General features: G+C 38.9%; 1 protein-coding gene across 2 annotated transcripts; it reads left to right on the top strand.

The window, feature by feature from the left end:
- Positions 1 to 387: 387 nt before the first annotated feature.
- On the top strand, positions 388 to 17,277 carry UBE2B (ubiquitin conjugating enzyme E2 B). 2 transcript variants are annotated; one of them, XM_065918555.1, is made up of 6 exons: positions 388 to 408; positions 5,974 to 6,054; positions 7,871 to 7,896; positions 12,013 to 12,102; positions 14,600 to 14,688; positions 15,964 to 17,277. In XM_065918555.1, exons 2-6 carry the CDS (start codon positions 6,029 to 6,031, stop codon positions 16,090 to 16,092), a joined length of 360 nt encoding a protein of 119 aa, XP_065774627.1. In that variant the 5' UTR covers positions 388 to 408; positions 5,974 to 6,028; the 3' UTR covers positions 16,093 to 17,277. The 2 variants fall into 2 exon arrangements, with proteins under 2 accessions (XP_065774627.1, XP_065774626.1); XM_065918554.1 differs by lacking the exon at positions 388 to 408 and adding an exon at positions 3,728 to 3,887.
- The last annotated feature ends 4,747 nt before the right edge of the window (positions 17,278 to 22,024 follow it).

Below are 22,024 nucleotides of genomic sequence, written 5' to 3' on the forward strand. Positions count from 1 at the left end.
AGATCAGGCCCCGGGACCCAAGAAAACCTCGGTCCCGCCCGCTCCTCAAACCAGGAGTCTTAGAGTCCCAGACCAGTGCCGCGCCTCTTTCCCCACCGTCGACCTCGTCCGGGCAGCCGCCGCTGCCTCAGCCCATTCTGTGATCCTGCAGCCTGGCTCAGTGCAGTCACAGCGACTCCCACCCTACCTAGCCTGCTAGCTCCCGGCTGCCTACTACCATAGCAACGGGGCAGCAGGTCACTGGCTTAGGGTCTACTGCGCAAGACCGGAAAACCGGCCAGGCCCGACCCGGAAGGGAAAATGGAAACGCGTGGACAAGAGTTCCTGTGGGGGTTAACTGGAAGCTTCCCTGCGGGTGGAGGTCGGTAATACGAGCAGCTGTCGGTCAAACTGGGGCCACTACATAAGGTTGGTTCTGAGCCGCGACAGGGGAGGATCATACTTTGGCAAAAGCTCGAGAAACTGCAAATCCTCTAGGGAAGGGGAACCGGGGTGGAAGTTTATCCGACCTGCATCTTAGACGCTCGCAGGCCCGAGAACACTTGCTTCTTGTGCTGGTTCCTAAAAGGATGCTTGGTGTCACAGGTAGAGACTTCTTGTAAAACGAGACTTCCAAGGAAGTCTTGTAAAATTATAGTTTTCTAAGTTACCTAATTATCTTAATGTTACATAATCTGTGTTTAACCTCAGCTGTCGACGTTCATCCTTAAAACAGGGATAAGACGATTCATAAGAACATTTCTTGAACACCTCTTACATGCCAAAAAATTTTTTCCCTGAAGTCATAGTAATTCTCTTTTAAAAAAATTCCCTTTCTACACTTCAAAACTCGTAAAAGGCCCTCTTTGGAAAAGCAAATAATTCAAAGGGCTCCACCACAAAATAGAGTGACATACAAGGCACCCCAAATCTTAATCGTCTAAGAACTAGACATGGGGTTCGGATTGAGTGACAGCCTCCAATGAATAAAAAGAATATCACTGGAAATGCCCAGGCAGTGCTGTTTTCGTTACGGCTTTCATTTTCCTGCTAAAAAAAAAAGTTAAGCGTAAGAGGCCAAATCTCACTTTGCTTCTGAATAAGAGAAAGCATTATTATTATCCAATAAATTCTAGTCCAGTTGGTCTTACCCCAACATGCACATTAAAATCACACCTAGAAAAAAATAAAAAATAAAATCACACCTAGAGAGTTTGTTAAAAGGCCCCAACCCCAGAGATCCTGATTTAAATGAGTTAGGGTAAAGAAATTGGTATTTTAAAACATTCCTAAGTGTTTCTATGCTGCGACAGCTTTTATTGAGAGACGGAGGGGAAAGAGAGGTAGTTATGGTTTTTGCTTATCACCATAAAAATATTCAAAATTGTCTTTCCTTTTGAAAAGTTTTTCAACTATGTTATATTTTCTATGAGTATCACAGTAAATCTTATACTGGACCCAGACTTGTAAAGCACATTTATTAAATATTTGTTGTTGACTTATAATGTTGCCAAGGATCAAAGCATGAATCAGAGTCCCTGCTCTCAGTGAGCTCACAATCTAGAGCAACTGAGTCTACCCTGTAAAATTATAGCCTTAAATCTATCCTTTCTACAACTAGGTTATGACAGGGTTGGTAACCAGGACAACGTATGATTCTTGCTTATACAATAAAGCTCTCGGACTTTAATGAAACTTACTTGATTTGATCAAAAGCATTACTTCATTCTGGAAAACCATGAACTGTAGATTTCCAAAACAATTATAATTGCTAAACAAATGACATGACAGATTTTTTTTTTTTTTTTAATTCTCTTTAGCATTTCACTGTAGGGTAACCCTAACAGTATGTCTCCATCCTTAGCTATAGGAAAGTTAAGAATTGCTATGTTACTGCTGCTAAGTCACGTCAGTCGTGTCCAACTCTGTGCGACCCCATAGACAGCAGCCCACCAGGCTCCCCTGTCCCTGGGATTCTCCAGGGAAGAATAATGGAGTGGGTTGCTATTTCCTTCTCCAGTGCATGAAAGTGAAAAGTGAAAGTGAAGTCGCTCAGTCATGTCTGACTCTTAGCGACCCCATGAACTGTAGTCTACCAGGCTCCTCTGTCCATGGGATTCTCCAGGCAAGAGTACTGGAGTGGGGTGCCATTGCCTTCTCCGAAAGAACAGGAAGGAAAAAAAATGAAAATAAGAAAATAACTTTTTGACTTAGGAAATTGCATTTGTCAAGGGGTATCTATCAAGTATTAGATCTGGCTAACCTGATCACCAAGGCAGTTAATAAAAGCAAGAGAAAGAATTCAGGGGTTGAAGGAGAGGTACCAGAAAAGTAGGGGAAATTAACCTTTTCTAGTTCAATGAAAGTATGCCAAATGCCATATTCCTCATTTTCTCTTCCTGTAACACCTTAGGTTGAGGAATCACCCAAATGGACTTAAAGAGCTCAGGAGAAAGTCTTAAAAACAGAATTGGAGGTGATAGAGGAAGGGAACTCAGTGACTAGAAATAATGTCAGAAATCCAACGGCCAATATCTCTGAGCCCTGGTGGGGGACATTTCAGGCCATTAACTTACTAGTGTTGCAAATCTGAAATAAGTTACTCAGGTTAGATATACAACCCCTATCCACGACTGCATGATCTCTCCCCCACATGAGTCAACTTTTTAGGTTTGACAACCAGTCACCTACACTCCCTTTATACACACTCTCTATGATCAAACCCGCGCATTGCTTGACAAATACAACGGTACTCCAACTGTAGACAAATCCAAAGACTCTGACACAAAGCCTCAAGTAAGAGCAGACTCATAAAGGAAAAACAAAATTCCGTAATCCTGTGGGGATTGTAAACAAACATTAAACAATCTGCACACCGTTCTTTCATCTCTGCCCAGTATTGTCAACCCTGGAAACACACTGCAATGCTCATACAGTAATATTTGGTGGCCCTCAGGAAGCATTTCAGGGGATTTCGCTTTGTATGGGCCTCAGCATTCAGCTGAGGAAAAGGGAGGTCCCTTCACTTTTCCTCAGATGCCAGATTTGATAAGCCATTGAGCCAACCAGAGGGGAGTTTTAAATCCAAATTATTTGGGGCTCTTTTATTTATTTATTTATTTTTTTTGGGGGGGGGGCTCTATTTTAAAGATTTAAGAAGCAAGACAAATTACTGCTTCCGACACAATCTCATCAATAGCTGTTCACAGGACAAACTGGAGGAAAAAACTAATAAAAGTGCATACCAGCCCTCAGCCCGTAAATTTTAACTACCGGGCCGATAGACTTGGGTGAAAGTTAGATCCAGGCGACGTTCTCACGTGATCTGTCCTAATGGCGTCATAGGGACACGTGGTTCTAGATACTTCGTCCCCTCCCCCTCGGAGGTGGATTGTTGACAACGCCGCCGGCAGTCACGTGACCTTACGTCATCCCACCTCCTTTCCCTGAAATCTCTGGCCCCGGATGCGTCCCTCTCTCCCCACCCGGCTGAGCCTAAACTAGTGAAAGAGGGGGAGACGGGTTGGTGTTTGTTTCGGTACTTCCTAATCACACCCTCCAGTCTGAGCATAGAGAACAGTAATTGGTCGATTCGTTCAAGGAGACAAAAAGGATAAGGTCCCTGCTGAGGGGCTCCCATAACTAGCTCTCCTACGTCCCGTTCCCTTCTCCCCCACCCCTCACTGCATGGTACCGGCGGAGGGCGGAGGGATCTGGAGGCGGCGGAGGGAGACGTCATTGCAGGGTTGTTTGTGCAACCTCGGCAGCGGCGGTGACCCACAGTGATTCGGCCGCCGCGCCGGGGGGTGGGGGGGCTGCGCGGGACTCTTTTCTTTCAGACTGACCGCGGGGCTGCTGGGGAGCATGTCGACCCCGGCCCGGAGGAGGCTTATGCGGGATTTCAAGCGGTAAGGGCCTTCATTTTCGCCTCAATGACGACTCCTCCCCAAAGCTACGGGGCTAGGGTGGGGATCCGGGACACCTTCCCCTCTTGACCCTAAGAGGGCCACTGTGGGCCCAGGGGGACAGACGGAAGCCCAGTTCTAGCTCCGTTTTAGCACTCTCTTTTCCTTGGTTGTTCACTTGTCCTACGTAAGAAATGTTGATACTTCCTCACCGCCACCCTACCCCCACAAAAAAGTAAAAAGATGGCTATGGTCTGTCCTACGATTCCCTGCTGCCCATTGCGGCCAGTTGCCTGATACCTCGCCCTAGCTTTCAAACCTCATCCTTCGCCTCTGCACCCTGCGGTGCCTCTCCTCTCTGCCCTCAGAGCGAGCCCTTGCAGAAGCTTTTCCACCGCTAGCTACACCAGTCAGCTTTGTTCGATGGCCTTGCCGTCTTTCAGACTGCCAGGGTTGGGGCCAACCCCCGCCTGCCTCCCCATTCTTTCTGCAGCGAGGGTGGGGTCTGATGCGCGAGGGCCGGAGGTTGTTAACCCATCCTCCGAAACCCGACTCTTTTCCCCCCCGCCCGCCTGAAAGGACCTTGAGAACTGGCTTAGAGGGCTGGGAGTCGGGCTGGCAAACCCGGCTGCCAGTGCTTTCTGGAACTCAGCTCTGTGGCCTGGTGTATAAAGACCTATCTATAGCCTCCAAAGTCTGGAAAAATGCCTTCCTGGAGGCTGGCGCTAACCTGATACTCCCTGAGCCTCCTTTGTAACAGGGTTTTGTTAGGAGGTGTTAGCGTTGATGAGGAGGAAGTGACTCCCCCCCCCCCCCCCCCAATTTGTTTTCCTTTGAATGCTTACAGGTACGGAGAAGAAAATATCCAAGAAAACTTAGCGTTACGCTCCCGTGCGCATTTTTAAGTGTTTTTCTAGGGAGACCTGCCCTGCTTGAGAGAAAAAATCCAGTGTAAAAACTTGGATTGGCTTATCAGGAAGTAACCTCTCAGCTTCATTGTAAACCTTTAAATGAGGCACTTGGAAGCCATTGTTTGGGGCTTTGCCCAGTTTGGCCTTGAGTGTATTGGTAACTCAGCCTTTATCTTTGGTGGGCGGTATCACGCAGCGTATCTTCCAAGGGTTCTTTTCGTCCTGACTTGTACTGCTTGAGGTTGATTTAAAGCCATTTTGGGGGGATTAATTCCAAAAATCATATACCACATGACGGTGTGTTTGTGTATATGTATATTTAGTGTCCCGTTTACTTTTTTTTTCCCCCTGAGATGACAGTTTTTAAAGGAGATACTCCTTTTGGTGCAAAGTTCGGTTTCTACAGCTTGAAACCATAGATTTCAGATTAGCTCCCATGAGTGAAATTCCAATAATTTCGAGGTTCCTGGCCTTTGGTACCCTGATTTCTCATTGCAGCTCTCTGCTTGATTCTGAGTTGTGTGCTTGGCATCTTCGGTAGTTTTCCAAGGGTCTTCGTTTGCAAGAATTTGTGACAGGTATTGGAAGAGAGCTTTGTATATGGACGCATGATCTGAGAGATAAAATGCAGTATTGGTGCAGAGCTTTTAAAATAGGGACTGAGGGAAAACCTAGCCAGAGCTCTGCCTACTCTAAAAGCTACTAACTAAAGCGAATGGAATAAAGTAGCTCTACTGTGCAAAACTAGTTTGCTGATTAAACTGGATGCAAGTGTTTTTCAGTCATTTAACGTTTACACTGAGGTGGGGTCTTTATATTTTGTTTGGGGGAGAGTTTTTTTGGTGGTCATGTTGCCCAAGTAGCTTTGGTTAGAACACACACAGCCTTTGCGTGTTTACAACAGCAAAATTGATGGTTGATAGTGTTTTTTTGCACTTGAGGTTTTTCCTTTGTTGTTATTGTTAAAAGTAGTTCTTGAACAGATATCTTAATCTTGGTGATATTTGAAGAGGGATGACTCCCAAGCCATTTAAAGTGGTATGGTTTATTCCAGCGCAGCACAAGAACAAGAAAATGGATTTAGTTTGTTTCTCAAAGTAGATGGTTCAAAGATGTTTGATTGGCCTTCTTAGTGGCCATAATGTTCAACTTTTAAAATTTCTAATCTGGATTTGTAGATTGCAAGAGGACCCACCTGTGGGTGTCAGTGGCGCACCATCTGAAAACAACATCATGCAGTGGAATGCAGTTATATTTGGGTGAGTTGAAAGAAATAACAAATGGTAGGTATGGTGATTCTTTTAAGAAATTGAATGTATAACAGCTAGGAAAGGGAACTGAGACAGAAACTGTAAGGTAAAAAAAATTCTGATAAAGAGTTTTGGCAGTGAGGTAAAATTTGATTTTATAATCACTGGGTTTTATTTGATAAAAATATCATTTGAGACTACAGGAGAATGATAAGTTAGTTTGTACAAAATGTGCCAAGCAAATGTTTAGTATGCATTCTACTAGAACTGTGAAAAGAGTAGGAACCAAAAATATTGATAATTTCCACCATAGTAAGAATTTATTTATTTATTTATTTATTATTTAAAGTGTTTCACAGCTTAATGAGAAATAGCTGAATGGAGCCTTTTAAAGTGCAGTTTTATATTTTACATATATATTGCACATAGGCTTATTTGTATAAAAGCATTATTTCTTCATGCTCTTTCTTTGGTTTTCCTGAACTGGATTTTATTTTCTTTCACTCTTTAAAAAAAATTTTTTTCTTTATTATTTTTTGCTGTGTGTGGATTATCTCTAGTTACAGTGCCCTGACTTCTCATTGCAGTGGCTTCTCTTGTTGCAGAGTGAGGCCTTCGAGCTTCAGTAGTCGGAGCACACGGGCTCGGTAGTTGTGACATGAGGGCCCTAGAGTGCACGGGTTCGGTAGCTGTGGTCCGTGGGCTTAGTTGCTCCTCTGCTTGTGGGATCTTCCCAGACCAGGGATGGAACCTGTGTCTCCTGCGTTGGCAGGTGGATTCTTGACCTCTGGACCTCCAGGGAAGTCCCTTTTGTTGCTCTTTTTGTACTAGCGTTTTGCACTAAAACTTAAAAGGAACACTTCTGTAAGCAGAATTCTGAATTGCCATTGACTCCATTTTAAGAGTCTACATTAAAAATTAGTGGGAAAATGAGCGTGGTTCACCCTTCTAAAGTAAAGTGATATTAAATTCAGGCTGTTAGCATGCTGCTTTGAGATCTTGAATGTACCTTGCAAATAATAATTAAACCTTACTGATCCAGCTTTGTAAAGCAATTTAAAAAAAAAGTAACCTTCATGTTGCTGCTCAGGAAAGATGAGATAGGGATATGGTACAATGAAAAGTTGTGGGCAAAAGAAACTGGCAGTCTTGGTGACATCAGATAAATTTAGTCTAGTTGAAGGAGAGCTATTTCTCTTTTGAAAAGCAGGACACTTTGGTATCATAATTGCCTTAAACTAAAGGGTATTGACTTCCATCTTACTGATATATATTGAAAATAGGAATTTTTCTGTTAAGAATACATATATTTACAAAAGGATTGGTATTTTTAAACTGAATTCTTTTTGTGCAAAAATTATGGCAAGTTTCTTTTGTTTTTTATAAAACCATTCTAAAAGGAAAACTTGGAAAATGAAGTTACTATTTATGTCTTGCGTTTGTTAGTTGCTCAGTTGTGCCTGACTCTGTGACCCCATGGTCTGTAGCCCGCCAGGCTCCACTGTCCGTGGAATTCTCCAGGCAAGAATGCTGGAGTGGTTAGCCATTCCCTTTTCCAGGGACTCTTCCCAACCCAGGGATCCAATCTGGGTCTCCCGCATTGCAGGCAGATTCTTCACTGTCTGAGCCACTAAGGAAGCCCCTTTTATGTGTATATAAATAAAAATATCACCAGGGCTAAGGTGATATTAAATTAACAAATACTCCACAAATTATCAGAATGAGCTCCTCTTTCTCTTATTTGAGTTTATCCTTTCTACTCTTTGAAACTCAGGAAAAAGCAGAAATAAAAACTTTTTTTAATCAGAAATCTTCTTGTTTTCAGACCAGAAGGGACACCCTTTGAAGATGGTAAGTCATTCTCAGTATGTTTTCCATAGTATTAAGAGGCTTCTTTTAAGTAGGAAATTATAACACCAATCTGTCTAGTTAAGGCCGTTTTCTATTAATAATAGATCAGATTAAAACTAAATAATGCTACTGAGAATTCATAGTTTACAAAGAACTTTCTTCCCATGTCAGCTTGATCACCTTCATTGCTAATTCATTGTTACTTTTATATTGGCTCTTGAACTCTGGCCTATGTGGTGGGGTAAATTTAAATGACCTCATAGCGTGCTAAAGGTGTCCCTGAGGTAGACATCAGAAGAGTAATAATCATGTATTTTTAACTTTATGTATGTTGATCAGTGCTCTTAATTGTGTATAACTGCCAGTAGTTTCACTTAACAGCTAGCTTTTGACACCTGTAAATAGTTAGCATTCTACAGAATCTTTTGCATCTTAAATTCAGTATTTGACCAAGAGCCAGAAAAAGGGAAAACTTGTTCTAATGTGTATTTATAGTTGAACTTATTAAATTGACTTTAACCAGATAAAGTTTCCCTAATATAGCATGAATTTTTAAAATGTGTTAAATAGATTTGTCTTAGCACAGTGGCTCCAGAATTAACCCATCAAGGTTATTTATATAAATAATGATTGCAGAAGTATTTTGAAGGAGAAAACCTGAATGTTCAGTAGAAGAAATGGTTAAGCAAAGTATTAAATATCTAGACTGTAGAATATTATGTACCTATTAAAGAATAAGTAGATCTGGTTGTATGTCTGAGGAGACAAAAGTTGCAGAATATATGTTATAATACCACAGTTTTACTGACTAGCATACATGCAAGTGTGTGTGTGTGCGTGTGTTTAAAGGCTTGTATACCATACTGCGCTCAGTGGTTACCTCTAAATGGGGGTGGAGCGTGGGTAAGGAGTTGAAGAGAGGTACTCAAGGGGTTCAGCTTTTTACTCTATACCAAGGATTCTCAAGGGTGGTCCACAAACTCAGGAAAAAAGTTTCCTGAGACCTTTTCAGGGGTTCCCTGTACAAAACTGTCTTCATGGCAATAGTAAGGCTTTTTTTAACCTTTTTTATTGTATTAACATAGCACTGATGGTACAAAAGCATTAGTGACTAAAACTGGCCCTAAGCAATTTAGTGCCTTGGCACATACCAAAACAGTGGCACCAGACTGTGCTGGGAGTCGTATTTTTTGCATTTTTTTTTTTTATAAAAGATGTCAGTTTCACATTAAAATGTTCTGATGAAAAAGTGGGAATTACTAATATTGCTAAATTCTGACCATTGAGTATGCTGCTTTCTGATATTCTGCTTGGTGAAGTTGGAAGTATGCATATGGCACTTCTCTTGCATACCAGTTTGGTGGTTGGAGGGAAAGCAGATTCTGCAATTGTTTGAGTTGCAACTTGAATTACTGCTATTTTCATGGAACATTTTTACTTGAAAGAATGACTGACAAACTGTGGTTATTTAAATTTGAGTATGTATTTGGTTGCCATATTCTTAGTGAAAGTGTCAGTTGCTCAGTCGTGTCTGACTCTTGGTGACTCCATGGACTGTGGCTTGCCAGGCTCCTTTGTCCATGGAATTCTCTAGGCAAGAATACTGGAGTGGATACCCATTCCCTTTTCCAGGGGATCTTCCCGACCGAGGGATCAAACCTGTGTATCCCACATTGCAGACAGATTCTTTACCATCTGAACCACCAGGGAAGATTTTAAATTAAGTTGAGGAAAGTGATTGACAGGATTTGTTGCTGCTGATAAATTATGGTTTCCCAATTCTTTTTTCTCTGATGAGATTAGTAGATGGTATCACCGGTTGTGACTTTGTTTTTGATGGTGTATCTCTCTCTCTCTTTAGTCGCTAAGTCATGTCTGACTCTTGCGACCCCATGTACTGTAGCCTGCCAGGCTCCTCTGTCCTTGGTATTCTCCAGGCAAGAATACTGGAGTGGGTTGCCATTTCCTTCTCCAGGTCATCTTCCCGACCTGGGAATTGAACCCAGGTCTCCTGCATTGCAGGCAGATTCTTGACTGACTGAGCTATGAGGGAAGCCCTGGTGTATACAGATATATACAAAATAAAATATGACAACATTTAGATGATTTGGATAACTCAGTGAACTGGTATTTTCCAAATGGCCAATGCGTTAGAAAATTATGGATGGATAAAAGATACATGCAGTGTGCAATAGTCATTAATATAAATGATGCAAAAAGTTTATATGGCTTCAAATTTTATGTTGCAGCTAACCTTTAAAAACTTTACCATTTCTTTTATGTAACATCAAAAAAGAATATCTACCTTTTTCTGAAAAGGCTGTGAAAATACTCCTTCCTTTTTCCTTTACATATTTGGAAGAGGCCTGATTTTCTTCATGTATCTCAAACAGAACAGCATGTTGCAACAGATTGAATGCAGAGACACCTGAGAGAATGCAGCTGTTTTCTATTAAACTAATCATTTAAGAGATTTGCAGATAAATAGTGCTACATTTCTCACTAACTTGGTGGGGGAAATAGTTATTTTTGTTAAATGTTACTTAGGTTAATGTGTAATGAGTTTACAGTTAAGTACTTTAAGATCTCCCTGAGTAATCATTTCTAACACAACAAGTATCAACAGTTGCAGCACATGGTGTGCTGGAGACAGTTTATACCAGTTGTGAGAATGGATTGTTTAAAAATTAAGGGAATTTTTTTTTTTTAATTAGGGGAATTTGTACCAACCAAAAAGTTGAAATATTTTTAAATGCTATATATGGAAATGCCATAAAATGGTGTGCTGTTGCATGCATCTCTTCCCATCTTCACGTTCAGTGACCTCACATTTGAAGCTTGGTATGATTGGCAGTAAGAGTATATAAAGAGGTCCAGAGACCCCATAAATAAGAAGAAAGCAAGCTTAAAGCTGTTTCATATTTGTGTTTACCTGAAATGTTTACATTGTACATTTTGTAATGAAGAAAAATTAAATGTAAAAATATATAACATTAGGTATTAAAAATATATTAGGTTATAAGGCTCTTTGCTAATGAACTATACATTTCATAGAAATTCTTAATATATGAGAATGTGAATTAAATATCACCTTTGATTTTGTTTGTATCTTTGGCCTCCCTAATCCCAAATTTCCAAACAACAAAAAATTTAAAGAGGTAGAGGTTATATATTGAATATATGAACAGTGAAAATAGAATGTTAAATATTTTACTAAATACATGCCTCTGATCTTGGTAGACTGAAGTCATGAGTTTAGAATTTAGGTTGAGAATTTTTTTTTTAATTGATAAAATAAGGAGAGAAGCTTGTGGAGACATCTTGAATGGTTTAAACTTTTATTGACTTCATTAGGAATAGGCTTCAACTTACTGAGTAAGCCCACAGTAGGCTTACTGTTGGAGCACCTATCCAGCCTTCAGGTGTATTTCCTCAAAGTAAAACGTCTCTGGATAGTGAATAAACACATAAAACTATATTTTAATGGTGGTTGTGTCTGCTAAATAGATTTGTAATTTGAGTTGAGAGCTCTTTGTACACTGAACAGATTGACTTTGTTACAAATGCATAATTTTTTTTTTTAATGCCTGTCTCTTGACCAGCAAATAATGATTTAGGCTGACCAAAAATGTACCGTATTGGTTTATAACCAACAGTAGACAGTTACACTAATGCTTCCTGATTCTTGATGTACTTAAATGATGGGAACAGAAAAGACTTTTTCACATTAGTGGCCATACCTCCAGTCTGAGTCCTTTGTCATATGATGGTTAGCCCCTCTCAAAATCATTTGGCACCTCCTTCTAAGTTATAGTGAATTATCTGTAGTTACTCAAATGTGCATTTAAAAGTTTGGTAGCTAGGGCAAAATTGCCTGCCAAAAATATGACAATGTTCTCACCAGTAGTGCTTGTACCCCCAAATGCTTGCCAATGTTGTATATTATCAATACATAAATAGAAGTATATTTAGTATGTTTTATATACTAAACCAAAATTGATATTACTTTTTGTGTGGTTGTGCAAAAGCCAGCGTGGGGTTGGGAATTCATTGGTGACAAGATAGAAAAGTTATACTTGTCATTACTGTAATTATTTTGGTTTGTTTTCTATCTAGGTACTTTTAAACTAGTGATAGAATTTTCTGAAGAATATCCAAATAAACCGCCAACTGTTAGGTTTTTATCCAAAATGTTTCATCCAAATGGTAAGTAGCATTTTACTAGCTTTTGCAAATGATAGGAGGAAGAAAGCATTGTTTCATCCTTTTAGTTGTTGCCCATGCTTTTCATTATTAGGGCCCAGCTCTCTATGTTGCTTCCATGTCAGTATTAACCATACTTTTTTAGTCTGGAATCTTACCAAGGTTCCTGATTTGAGGAAAGTTTTGTTTTAATAATTTCTGATTTTTAAAAGTAATACCTATTTATTTGTCAGCATGTGAAAGATACTAAAAAGAATTTGTAGCTTAAAGTTTAGCTGTAAAACTACACACAAATTTTCAAAATTGAGATCATGTTATATGTAAAATTAAGTAAATATCCTTTTTCTTTTTTTCTGGGGGGCTGAGCTGTGCGGCATGTCGGATATTAGTTCCCTAACCAGGGATGGAACCTGTGCCCCCTGCATAGGGAGGGTGGAGTCTTAACCACTGGATCACCAGGGAGGTCCTTTGGTTATTTTTGTTATACCTCCATATTATAGCATGGTTTCCCTTTTTTCCCACTATGAGTGGAAAACTTCATTAACTTCCTAGTTTACTTTTTTTTTTAAATCTCTATTATTAAAAGATTCACATACTGTGCTATTCACCCATTTAAGTTGTACAATTCAATGGTTTTTAGCATCTCGACTGAGTTGTACAGTCATCACCATAATCAATTTTAGAACATTTTTATCACTCCCAAAAAAATCCCATTCCTGTTAGCAGTCACTCCCCATTCCTATCCCCCTGCCTCCCTGCTTCCCAGCCATAGGCAACCACTGGTTTATTTTCTCTATGTAGGTTTGCTTATTCTGGACATTGCATATAAATGGAGTCATATAATATATGTGGCCCTGGTAATTGATTTCTTTCAGCTGGCATAGTTTTCAGGTTCATCTCTTGTAACACATAACTGTACTTCATTTTATTGCCAAATTATAATCCATTGTATGAATAGACTACATTTTGTTTATTTATCAGTTGATGGGATGTTCGGTTTCTAATTTACTTTTGGATTACTTCTCAAAAATAGTTACTAGTTCAAAACTTTAAAATGATTTTGCATTCTTATGGGTTTTACAGAAGTGATGATTTTTGCTCTGAACTTGCTAAGTTTGATGTTCCTCTGGGGTACACAGTAAGCAATTAACTATACTGCTTTAAAGCTGAGAGTTAAATCTGGTCTAACGCTAACAATTGGAAATACCTAGCACATAGATAGTAATTGAGGCCATGAATAAAGTTGCCCCCAGAAGTTGTGTAAAGGGTATAGATGGAAGAAGACCAAGGATAGAGTCCTGAAGAATGACAGTATTAAGTGTAATTTACCTCCTCTCCCCAAAAAGGCCTCACTTACTCCTGTTTCGATGTAGAGTGATCAGACTTGTTCTGTGAAGCCTTCTACAATTTGATAGTCGATAATATTTAAATGCACTTATTCTTTGTCAACACAGTGATTCTATTTTTGTAAATTTATTGTACATATACATAATCTAGCAAGTGGATAAACATTTATGTTCATTGTTTGTATTCTCACATAGTTCAAGAGGGGGAAAAAAATCCACTCTCAAATGTTAGACTTTTAAAACAGTAATCACTTGATTCTTATTTTTATTACGAGAAGAATGCATACTTATTGGAAAAACAAAGTACAAGGGAAGGTAAATAAGATCCTTCATAATCCTGCTATTTACAGATATCTGCATTTTGGCATTGAGTTTTACAAATGTTTTTGTGACTGCCTGTACTTCAAATTAAAGTATTTGTAAATGATTCTTTACAAGAAATGGAATTATATAAGTAATTGGAAACTTATTAATGTAATATATTAGGGATGTCGTTCTACATTAACATATGGTAGATGTGTATCGCTTCTGGCAGCAGTATTGGTATGTGCCATTAATAACACACTGTTACTTAGCCAGTTCCCTCATTGTGGACCACAAATTGTTTGCAGTTTTTTCATTTCTGTAAAGAGTATTATAGGGAACATGCTGTAAATAAAACTTTGCATATGCATCATTATTACTTTTAAAGTAGAATTGCTATTTCAAAAAATTAGCTCCCCCCCCAAGAGCTTTATTTGGGAATATTTAGAAGTGTGGAATTTAAACAGATTTGCTATATGTTATTGGAGAAGGAAACGGCAACCCACTCCAGTGTTCTTGCCTGGAGAATCCCAGGAACGGCGGAGCCTGGTGGGCTGCCGTGTATGGGGTTGCACAGAGTCGGACTCGACTGAAGCGACTTAGCAGCAGCAGCTATGTTACGTGTTGAAAAAATTTAACTCTCACTCAGCCTCCTCATCAAAAGGTATGTTGTAAAGAGTCCTTAGTTTGAGACTGATTTTCCTGTGAGACAGAAAGTTTTAGTTATAAAACAATGTTTAAGGCTTCTGACTGAGCCAAGCATTTTGTTTGTGGTAAAAAAAAAAAATTACTGTTTAATTATTAGATAAGATCAAGTTAACATGTAACCAATTGTAGTGTTGTCTTTGCAGTGTATGCTGATGGTAGCATATGTTTAGATATCCTTCAGAATAGATGGAGTCCAACATACGATGTATCTTCTATCTTAACATCAATTCAGGTAAGCATGTGTTAGAATGCATCTTAATTTTTCAAGATTCTATGGAATATAATTGATTCTTTTAGTATCAATTTAAAGGCCAAGTGAACAAACTAACCTTCCCAACACTAAGGTTACCAGTGGCAGACCTCATACAAAATCCTCAGGATTTTCATACAACTGATCTGCGTTTTGATTAGTGACCATGTTGGATCAAATCCATGATAATTTTCCTGATAAAATTAAAGTATAAATTGTTCTCACAGATCAAGTGATTTTGTTTTGTTTCTTTGGGTTTTTTTTTTTGTTTGTTTTTTTCTGCTGCATCTTGAAGCCTTGGGGTCTTAGTTCCCCAACCAAAGATAGAACTCGTGCCCCCTGTGATGCAAGTGCAGAATCATAACCACTGGACCACCAGGAAATTCCCTCACAGGTCAAATATTCATGCCTAGAAAGCATAGCCAGAGGTTATGGAAAAAGATGAAAAAATCTTGGGGAGAGAGAAAGATAATTGTTTAGTAAAAACAGAGAGGCATCAAGAAGCTGCAGTGCAGAGAGGCATCATTTTGCCCCATCCAAGAAATGCTGTTTCAAAGGAAAGTAATGTAACTATCCACCAAAGCACTCTGGCAGAATATTTCAGAGTTGACCTTGAATGACAGTTTAGGGGGAAGGTTTGGGGTGGAGTCAAGTTTTAGTTACATGCATTTGAGAGGAGCAGATGTGATATTTTGGTTTGTGGCCTTCAAGTTTTTCTGTCACACTTCTGTTTTAATTTGAGTCATAAACAGTATTTTCAGCCTTCCTGTTATTAATATATTCCCTTGCTCCTAGGTGTGTATGTTTTGTTGATTAAAGGAAGTAAGGTATACTACCTAACTTACTGTCAGGAATTTGCAAACCTATCACAATAATAGAGTTTAACTTTGGAAAATGTTAGTTGCTGAGCTATTTTATAGACATTGTATATTAACCAAGTCAAATTGTTTAGTTCCCGTTTAATAGCGCAGTATGCTGAAGAATATTTGTTCTTTTCCAGTTTCTTTGAAATTAGAGGTCTTAAGGCAATTGAGAGCTACCTGTTTTGAAAACTTAAGTTTTGTAGCAATAGGAAACTTCTTCCTGTATTTATCAAACTATTTCTGAAAGTGTTTAGATCTGAAAATACATGAGACATACTAATTGCTTTCATTAAGTAATTTCTGTTTTCTATAACTTTTGTGCTCCATATCTGACCCATGTTAATATAAAAAAATAACTCTACATATGTGTTTTTTCTTCTCTCTTTCCTTCTAGTCTCTGCTGGATGAACCGAATCCAAATAGTCCAGCCAATAGTCAGGCAGCACAGCTTTATCAGGAAAACAAACGAGAATATGAGAAAAGAGTTTCGGCCATTGTTGAACAAAGCTGGAATGATTCATAATAGACAACTGGTCTGTTAATCTTTTTCATCATTGTTGTGTATAATTTACCTCTCAGTAGAAAGGCTAACAAATTTTAAGTGCCACAGGTTTTAAGGATTCTGCAGAAAAAAAGTCCTTCAGTTTAGAACCTACAAAAGCTTGTGTATCTTGATTAATGTACTTTTTATTGCATGGTGTGAACTAAGTTATTGCTTACATAAATTTGTAATATATCCTGTTTGTATTTTTTTCCAAGTGTATAATGTTGGTGTGGAGTTTTCATGACAGAATATACACATTTTGTAAATCTGTACTTTTTTCAAATATTGAATGCCTTATTTTTGAATTCTTTAGATTTTTAAATTGGAGAAAAGCACTTAAAGTTTTTTATATATGAATATTACATGTAAAGCTGTTAAAATACATACTTCAGTGCAAGAGACTTTGTCACTTATTTCCTTATCTAAGTAGAAGGGGTTAATAAGTCTCTAGCTCTCTATCAATTGACAGTTTCATTTCCAATTTCAAAAGAACAGATTTATATTTTATCAAGAAATTCAGATTTGATTCTAAATACCAATTATAATCTCAAACTTTATTTTGAATGTACCTTTATTAGTTTTAGTTGAGCAATTATAACTGGTTTAATTCTGTCCAACTCTGTATTTAGGCCACTTATTACTGTTTCTTCATGCACTACTTACTGCTAAAGTGTACCCATTGATTTCACAACTCGCACCTCCACCATGGGGTATTGGCACCTCTACCTTGAACAGAGAGCTTATGCAACTTACTTTGCTGCTTGATAACACTGTAAAAGATTTTTGATAATGAAGAAAGTAAAATGATCAACATTTAACAAAAATCCATGCCCTACAATTAACAATATAAGAATTTGTTGCATTGGTTTGAACAAGGCAGATACTTGGAAGGAATCTTAGTGTAATTTAAATATTTGAAAACTGCCTTTTAATGCAATTGCCTATCTGTTTATTCTGGAAAAATGTTTTAATACCAGGGCCTGTTGAGTTGCTTTCTCTTGTGGAGATTTTTTTTTTTAATCTCCTAAGTTGTATAAAAACTGTACTGCATCTTAGTTTACTGGATAAACTTAAAACACAGTATTTGTAGAAAGCTTATTCCAAGCTATCTTATGCCTTCAAATAGTATAGAAAATGGAAAATATACAAGTAAATTCTGTTGAACCACCTGTGTAGTCTTTATAGTAGTTAAAACAGCTTATTTCATTAACCCCAAAAGTTTCTTACACATTCATACTAGCTTAATTAGCTAACAGCATCTTTTCTATTGGAAGTTGGATTTTCTTTTCTACTGGAAGACTTAGAAGGGCAATTTCTATAGCTTCTATTAAGCAGAGCTTAGGAAGAAGAAGTGCTGATGTTTCCCTTTAAAAGTTAATACTTGGGAAATTTGGGGATAAGTGTATGATCTCAGGGAACTTTTGATACAATTGAGAGTTAACTCACTGGAATTATTGCCCTCCCCCCCAAAAAAAAAGACATTCTGTTTAAAGGTAGTTTTTTGTCATATCAAATGTGTGATACTTTTATATTCAGCTCTAAAACAAATCAGTTTCTTTAGACATTTAATCCAGTGACTGACTCTTAGATTAAATGTGCAGTAGCTTTGATAGTCTCCCCTCTTAATATATTAAATGCTATTTGGATAATACTTCAAAATTTATTTTCATCCTTAACCTGTTTTCTTTCCCCTGTTTCATTCTGTGCTTCCAGTACAGGGGGTGCAGGTTCAGTTTCTGACTAGGTCACTGAAGTCTCACATGCCATGAAGCACAGCCAAAAAGTAAAAATAAGAAATTTCAAGTACTGCTAGATAGTTATAAGGAAATTATATCTTACTTTACAAAGAGTTAATAAGCTCTAATTCCTAAATTCAACACATGTGCATAAACCTCATACCTAGTCCCCATTCCTATTGGAGAAAATTCTTAGGAACGTTCCACCTTTCAATTACTCGGGTTTTTTCTTCAGCTTTGGAACAGATTCCTCATTTGGTTGAATACCAGATGTACTTCAGTTTACAAAGTCATGTTATACAAAGAACGTTTACTTTTAACATTTACTACATAAAGTTTATAAATGTATGGCAAGAGGCTAGAACTAATTTATTCATTTTAGTACAAAGTTGGATTTCATGTTAATGTTTAAGTACATTTGTGATGGGTAATTCCTCTGTAACAGTACTTCTAACACATAACTGTGCAAGGCACCATTCTAAGCACTTTAATGTGATCACATTTCAAACTCAAGTAATCTTATGAGGTGGGTATTATTGTATTACAGATAAGAAAACTAGATACAGATCAAGTGACCTTCTCAAGGCCAACCAACCAGTATGTGATAGAGCTGGGATCTGAACCCAGGCAGAGTCTGATCTTTTAGCCAGTAACAGTATTCCTTAAGAAATACTAAGGGATTGAGTTTAGTTTTAAAAATTGTACTGAAATTTAAATAGTCATCCCAGCTTGTGAAAATTCATAAGTTAGAGTTTTGTATAGACTTGTATCTGTCCAGTGAAGAGGTTTTCAGCATTTTCCACCTTTTTTTAAAATGTAAAAAAAGTCTGAATATAGGAACACTATCTAGTCTCTGATAGAAAGCACTTGACTTACAGACCCAATTTTTTCCCCTTTGTAGAAATATCAAGTCTGTGCAGACATAGTCACACACACCCCCCCCCCCAAATTTAAAAATTCCATAAGTATGAATAACTTTTGGAACTGATCTAAAAATTCTTTTTCATGGTGGTGGAAGGTAGCGAAGAAAGTTACTGAAGATGACTTATTTAGTTAATAATCTGTTGTATGCCCAGTAAACAAGGTACCTGTCTTAATTTATTCATTTAGTACTCTTTTTAAAAGAGAAGCCTGGTGTTCAAAGCACAGTTATGTTATGAGGTATTTTGATCTCTCAATCTTCCAGGTTTTAAGAGAGAAAATTTTCAGGTTTCGGCAGTGTTTATTACAATTCCTTTCTGCTGCATTCAGCATTGCTGAGTCCCAAAGGAACCTGGTATGTGGGGATTATGTATGTAAATAGAAAAGTCAATAGGTGGAAAGCTGTTAAAGAAACTGTCCATCGGGCAGGGGCCTTCTGCAAAGATGTAGCCCTGTCACTCCATTTACTGTCTAGTTAGGGAAAAACTAAGCTATTGTCTGATAAGGGGAAATTTTAGTTATCTTGTTACTCTAGTATATGATATAGAGCACAAAGATATATTAGAAACAAAATTTTGTTTGAAAGAATTGAGTTTATCCTTTGAAAAAGTACACAGATGCGTGTGCTGTTCTGAGTTTCCTGTTCATAGCCTGGACTGGACTTTCTTTTAGTTGGGCCCAAAAGCTGAATAAGATGCACCCTTTGCAAATCTTTCTTAGCTCAGCAACATTAGCTGGTTGAAATCAAGAGCCCTGGAAGGAAAGGCTCCAAGCTTCCTCTCTGGCACATGGGGACTCAGACTTGGATTAGAAGCCTGCATAGTCTGTCAGGAACTCTGCCATTGACGTAGGGCTAAAGCTTGGCCACAAGATGCTTTTGTTTACCAGTGACTTCTGGAATCATGTGTTTGGGAAGACTAAATAGTGTGTCCTCTGCTGAGTAAAAGGAAATAACCTTTTAGCTAGAGAGGTCTTTAATATGGTGATGGTCTTGGTTTGGTTACAAGTGTGATGCTTCTGTAGTCTTTTGGGAGGATATTATAACTGATCTAAAGTCTTACCTGGAAGACTGGGATCTTTACCACTGGGTTAGGAATTTTGTCTAGAGGAGACCAGAGCCTCTCTCTGAAAGGATCCACTCATCAGCCTGATCTACTTTAGTTGTCATTCTTCCTAGAATGCAGGAAGAGTATCTGTGGTGTGCTGAATGCTGCCAAAGTGCAAACACAGCGCACTTAAGGTAGACTTCTTAATGCTGCTTCCTATCTGAAGCCGCCCTTGCGCTTTCCCCTTTACAAAGAAGGCCTTATGCCAAGAATCCTGCAGCCCACCAGCTGAATTGGACTAGTGGCACTCTAGAACAGAAGAATGCAGATGCAGAGAGTGCAGCTCTTTGGCTAGCCTCTGTGTAAAGTCATCCTAAAAAACGTGAGTTGGGAGATTTTCTGTTTTTGTGTTGGTAATACAAAGACAACAGGAAGCTTCTTGTTCGGATAACCATCCTGGGCAGAGAAGAGGAAAGAATCCAGAGACTTCAGCCCATATCTTAAGCGTTGCCTAAAGGCTTAGAATATGGCCTCCAAAGAAAACTAGATTAGTGACCTTGCTGTATTTAGTGACTGCACCTGCATGAGCACATAAGGCTGCGGTTTCAGGTGGAGATTCTGGAATATCAGCTGGAAAACTGCCTTCAGAAGACAATCCCAGGGATTGGGTACAGGAAATATTTTGCAAGTAAGAAATACGGGTGAGGGCAGTCCTGGGGCCTGGTGGTGAGTGGATGATACCATCTGTTAGGAAGAAAGTTTCCTTTCTAGCTCTTACAGATTGGTTCTTTGACAGGGGCTGGGCATTGTGCACAAGGGAGCTTGAGGACAGACCACAATCACCATGGCACCCTCTGAAGACTGAGGTATCAGGCTGAGCCATAATATAAGTACCATAGAGTGGAGCTAAACACTCGGAACTGCTTTCCAGATAACTCTGACAGTATGTGCACAGGCCTGGGCAGGCCAACAGGACAGCAGTGAACCTCCAGGGTCCATGCTGTGAATCTTCTGGGAACACTTTTTAATTAGTGGCTTTCTGGTTTTTGTTATAAAAGTAGAACATTGTCATAAAAAATAGTAAGCACAAAGGAAGCATGAGTCATTCTCACCACCTGAGAAGCTGAAAACAGCTGGCTTAAGGGGAAGTGAGGACTGTAGGTGTTGGTCTAAGACCAAATTTTTCCAGTTGTCTGAGGCCCAAAATTCACACCCAAGAGTGATAAGGAATCTAGGCAATTTACCGTGTGATACTCTAGGGCAAGACGTCTGCCATTCAGCCACTACTAGGGCAAAGTCCACATTAATGGAGAAAGGAGCATGTTCACAGCCTTTAAGAGCCCCAGACCCCTAGATGTAGGGATTCCAAGGCTGGCCACGTGCTGACCCCTTTCCTCCCATCCTGCTTCTGCCCACTATCCAGAACAGTATGGTATTTGTGCTGTACTGTTCAATGCCTGCTGCTATTTGTTATGTCAACATGTCTGCTGATAATGCTGGCACCTAATGCGTGCTAGGTCGCATGTTAGGTCCACCCTTTTGCAACTTTGGGGATGAAGCCTGGCATGGAGGGGTGATTATGGGTGTTTATTTTTATCTTATGTAAATTTTAGTTGAAACATTTCATATCTTCCCACCAGGACCTCAAAGGAAATGCAGGGCAGAAATGAAACAGTGGGAGCTCACTAAGGGCCAGGTACTAATATAGTTTTTCTATGGAACCCTCCAATTAGAGTAGGAATCATCCTAACACCGAGGAACTCAAGAGGAAGGAATTATTACCAGTCCACAACTACTAAGGATAATTAAACATTCTTAATGTCAAAGAAAAATGTAGCCCTAGCAGCATGAGGTTTTGGCACTAGCACTGACAGGAAAGCAACGGCTTTAATGACTAGGCCCATGCAGCCCAAGGATGACTTTCCTGTTAATTCCCCCTTCACTAAATCACAGGTGAACCAAGACCTGTCTCAGGCTCCTAATAGCATCTTTCTCCCAGGGAAATAGGTTGAAGGGCCTTATTCAAGGATATTTTTGGTTTGCTAACCTACTTTTACTTGGTTGGGAAAGGATAGGACTTGGGCTATGACTGCCTGGATTATGTTCTAAAGAGGCATCCTTGTCTGACAGCATGCCAAGGTCTAGAACAGGTAAGAATTTGCTCCACCTAATGGGCACTCTTAATAGTCTCAAGTTTAGTCTCTGATT

The sequence above is a fragment of the Muntiacus reevesi genome, chromosome 1 (assembly GCF_963930625.1).
Source record: "Muntiacus reevesi chromosome 1, mMunRee1.1, whole genome shotgun sequence".
NCBI lineage: Eukaryota > Metazoa > Chordata > Mammalia > Artiodactyla > Cervidae > Muntiacus > Muntiacus reevesi.

What these genes read in the sequence shown, in the direction of transcription:
- UBE2B (XM_065918554.1), top strand. Translation starts at nt 3,844, where the DNA reads ATGTCGACCCCGGCCCGGAGGAGGCTTATGCGGGATTTCAAGCG. An exon ending in CTTATGCGGGATTTCAAGCG is followed by an intron (nt 3,888 to 5,973) that starts GTAAGGGCCTTC and finishes CTGGATTTGTAG; the next exon opens with ATTGCAAGAGGACCCACCTG. An exon ending in CTATCTTAACATCAATTCAG is followed by an intron (nt 14,689 to 15,963) that starts GTAAGCATGTGT and finishes CTTTCCTTCTAG; the next exon opens with TCTCTGCTGGATGAACCGAA.